Source organism: Thalassophryne amazonica, chromosome 15 (genome assembly GCF_902500255.1).
Source record: "Thalassophryne amazonica chromosome 15, fThaAma1.1, whole genome shotgun sequence".
Lineage (NCBI taxonomy): Eukaryota > Metazoa > Chordata > Actinopteri > Batrachoidiformes > Batrachoididae > Thalassophryne > Thalassophryne amazonica.
In genome coordinates, this window is record NC_047117.1 from 23,376,100 (window position 1) to 23,380,221 (window position 4,122).

General features: G+C 38.5%; 1 protein-coding gene across 1 annotated transcript in view; it reads left to right on the plus strand.

The window, feature by feature from the left end:
- znf330 (zinc finger protein 330) overlaps nt 1-2,640 on the plus strand; it is a 4,193-nt gene extending 1,553 nt beyond the window's left edge. The window contains exons 5-7 of the mRNA XM_034187803.1: nt 590-715; nt 1,469-1,759; nt 2,581-2,640. Coding sequence (XP_034043694.1) covers nt 590-715; nt 1,469-1,719 — 377 coding nt within the window. The 3' untranslated portion in view covers nt 1,720-1,759; nt 2,581-2,640. The remainder of the gene's footprint in view (nt 1-589; nt 716-1,468; nt 1,760-2,580) is intronic.
- Nucleotides 2,641-4,122: the final 1,482 nt, after the last annotated feature.

Here is a 4,122-nt window from a genome sequence, read left to right on the forward strand (position 1 = left end):
GCCTTGAACCAGGAAGTTTTTTTTAGCGACCACTCTAACCTCCTTCAAATTAAAAAAAAAAAAAAAAAAATTCTCCTTCTGCTGCCTCTCAGTCTGTGTTTCTGTGTTGCTTTCTCGGACAAACATAGGTAACACCTACACTTATTTGTCAGATTACAAGTGACAACCTGCACCTTTGTCAGGTGTGCTTGTTTGAAGTGCTAAAATAGACCATTGTGTTTGGTTGTGTGTTATTTGCTCATTTACAGAACCGGCCCCTCCCATCAGTGCGTATCCTCATTTGCCCTGCGTAGGTATTGTCTGGCTCAAAACAATCAGTTTGGTGTTATTTTTAACGAGATAGATGCTCAGTGGAATAAAATTGGTGACATTATCAGAGTTAGACTTGAAAATCAAACTGGCAAATTTGTAAATAGGAGCAATGAGGAGGAGCTTTGCAGGCAAGTCATAATAAGTAAACATATTCCAGATAGAAGGTTGTACAATGTTACAAGTTTAAACAAGCCTGTACTGTGCTTTGAATATGTGTCATCATTCAAAGTAAGTCGAGATTACATGTGTGACACTCATCTTTGCATGTGATGATTCTGTGCACAGGCCTGTTACTGTGACGAGCACGCAAAGAGCAAAGTTTTCAAGCAGGAAAAAGGCAAAGCACTGCCATGTCCCAAGTGTGGCCATGAGACACAGGAGACAAAAGACCTCAGCATGTCCAGTAAGTCTCACACAAACCTTTGATCACAGAAAGCTGTTTCTCCAACTCAGTCTGCCACAGCAACTGCAAGGTCACTGATCAACTTAAAGAACTGTAAATTATGTGTCAGCCTAAAAACCTGTGGCTTCAGTTTTTATTGAACAGTTGTTTACTGTATTCTAATATTCTTGCTCCCTCTTGAATTGTTTACTTAACGATCATTAAGGTGCAGCACAAAAGTGCGAGGTTCACACAAGAGAGTCACATGTGGGACCATTTTTCCACAGCTGTTCTCTCTTCATGTGAAAATGGCTTTATAGTGAGTCAAATCCATAAGAAAATTGATCACCAGGTGTTTGACTCACTTGTGCAGTGCAACAGGGAAAAGATGTAACGTGAGAACCTTCATGTTTTCGAACTGTGTAAGTGTGACTGCACCTGATGTAGATGTTCCAGAAGCACCAAAAAGATTATTGTTTTCCAGTGGATTGGATATTTTCTATTATATCTTGTTATTCTGGTGCCGTGGCCTGGCAGGGGTTCTTGTTGGCCTGGTGGCCTGCTAGTCTGGCCCTACTGTATGGGAAATCCATCCGTTTCCCCATCTAATCTATCACTCATTCCATTTTATAGAGTACAGTCTGGATGTATGCAGTTAACTTTTATAGCTTACAGCTGATCTCTATCTAGAGTGCTGGTATCTATGGTTACTTAAACCCTCCACTCGGCGATTAATCAGAGCATAAGACTTTCATACCTTTCTCTTGTCCACAGCTCGCACGTTGAAGTTTGGACGGCAGAGTTGTGCTGATGAAGAGGCTTATGGAGCATCAGGATACGATTCCTACTGGACAAATGCATCAGCTGCAGGTGGAGAGCAAGACTACGACTATGGAGAAGACGATTACTACGAGGAGGAAGAGGAGGAGGAAGAAGAAGAAGAGGAAGAAGAAGAGGAGGAGGAGGAGGAAACAGGGGAAGAGAAAACTGGAGCTGATTCTGTGGCTGGTCTTAAACTGGGCTGAACTACCTGAAGTTGGATAGAAAGTCCACAAGCATAATAGTCCGGTGTTGGAGAACCAAAAATGGACCTGAGCGGTAACCGGCTTGAATAGGTTGATTCTGATACAGAATTTCCTTAGCTTTTCAGTAATAATGTTTTTGTTGTTCTATCTGGTTGCTATCTTGGTGAAAAATCGTTACCTTTGCAACCAAAATGCTGAAATACAACAAATTTGTGAAATATAGTAATTTCAATATCATCATACCTATTCATCCGATAGGCATGATTTTTGTGTTGAAATATGTTACCAAGTGTGGCTGTCAGAATGGAGCTATGTGGGTTGAGGTCAGAGGTCAACTTCATTTGCATATGGGACGTTCTGCCACAAAATTGACTTCGGAACAAGAAGGTGGGTTATATCTCTTGCGTTACTTTGCCAGTCATGGATGTTATCATAAAATACAAATGGCAGTTTATCATAGCAACCTCCCCCCAAAAAAATGAGAACAAAATTGTGTGGATGCCACTGAATTACAAAAAAATTACCATGGAAACAGGGAAGTTGACTTCTCCTCTAATGTAGACCTGATTGCAAATTAGGTGTGACGGCCACACTTGGTAACATATATTTCGACACAAAAATCATGCCTATCGGATAAATAGGCACAATGATTTTGAAATTACTACGTTTCGCAAAATTGTTTTATTTTGGCATTTTGGTTGCCAAGGTAATGCTTTTTCACCAAGATAGCCTCCAGATAGAACAACAAAAATATCATTGCTGAAAAGCTGAGGAAATTCTGTATCAGAATCAACCTATTCCAGCCGGTAACCGTTCGGGTCCATTTTTGGCCCTTCCACACCGGACTATAATGCTGCCCTCTGTGGTCCTCAATGGATAAAAGTCATCTGTTAATAAGGAAGTTGTTGTGCACACTTACTGGCCAAAATTACAGAAACACATGTATAATTTAATGACATTAAACAAATCTATTTGAGACGTTTTGTTCAGTGTCTTTGTTTCTGGCTACTTTTAATGCCACATTAAAAGACAAGAACATTTAGTTGTGTTTTTTTTTTTTTTTTTTTTTTTTTCTTATTTCCTGTTGGCCAAATGCCCGAATGCGGATTATGTTTTGGCGATTTCTGTCCGTCTGTCTGTACATCCGTCCTTACCAAAAAGGGTATAAGGATTCTGAAATAAACCCCTCACACTTTTATGAGAAATTTCATGAAACTTGGTATAAGTCCTTGTTATAGGTGGGTGATACACATATTATAGTATTGTTCGTGTTAAGCCCAGTTTTGAATGAATGAAAACTGTTTATTTCGAACATTTGATACAACAACAATTACAAGATAGATCAGTAAAGACAACAACAAAAAAGTTCCTACTGTGTACCCAACATGTCCGAAAAGGGGTAGGGTGAAGCATCAGCTTATTTATCCCTACCCCTTCTTCCCCACAACCAGTAATACCCTTTGCCACATATACACATAGATTCCTACACACCTAAACCGATATCAATATATATATATATATACATATACATACACATACACATATATATATACATACACACATCAATATACATACACATATATATACACAAACATAAATATACACCTACACATACCTACTTACATACAAAATACTATATATTTACAAGCCGAAGCAAAAAACAAACAAACAAACAAAAACACCCTAACCCTCATTACCCTTCCTCCTCCCTATACCCAGAAAAAACCATATTTTTGTACCGCTGTTTAACAGAGTTATGTCTCTTGATTAACAAATGTAGACTCCAGCAGTTTCATGAGTGGGTGCCTGCATTCTGAAATCAACTCCGCGCACATTTTTAGTAGGAATTTTGGGAAGCTTGATACAATTCCTTGTTATAGGTTGGTAAAATGCATATTTTAATATACAAGTTGTGCTCATTTTACCAAAGTTATGGACCTTTATTAACAAAGCTAGACTCCATTAGTTTCATGCGTGGGTGCTTGCATTCTGAAATAACATCACTTTTAAATGGAATTTCATGTAACTTGGTACAAATCCTTGTAATACGGTTGATAATACGGATATTGTAATAGTCCAGCGGATATGCGTCAATTTTCGATAGAATCGTTCACTTCCGGATAAAAGCATGAAATTTGGCACAAATGTAGCTATCTATGTCCTCTTTCATATAAAAGCAAGACCCGCCTCAGATCTTGCATGGTTCTTGCGTTATTCAAGATGGCTGCCAAAAATCACTTTTTTGCAAATAACTCAAAACTATGACTAGTTAGAGCAAAATATTGTATTACTAGTGAATAGAAATATGGCTATTCTGCACATTTGAAGCATAGTTACATGTCTGTATGATGCACAGTTCCTGAGATACACCATTGCAAAGTTTAAAGGATTCCAAGAAATCTG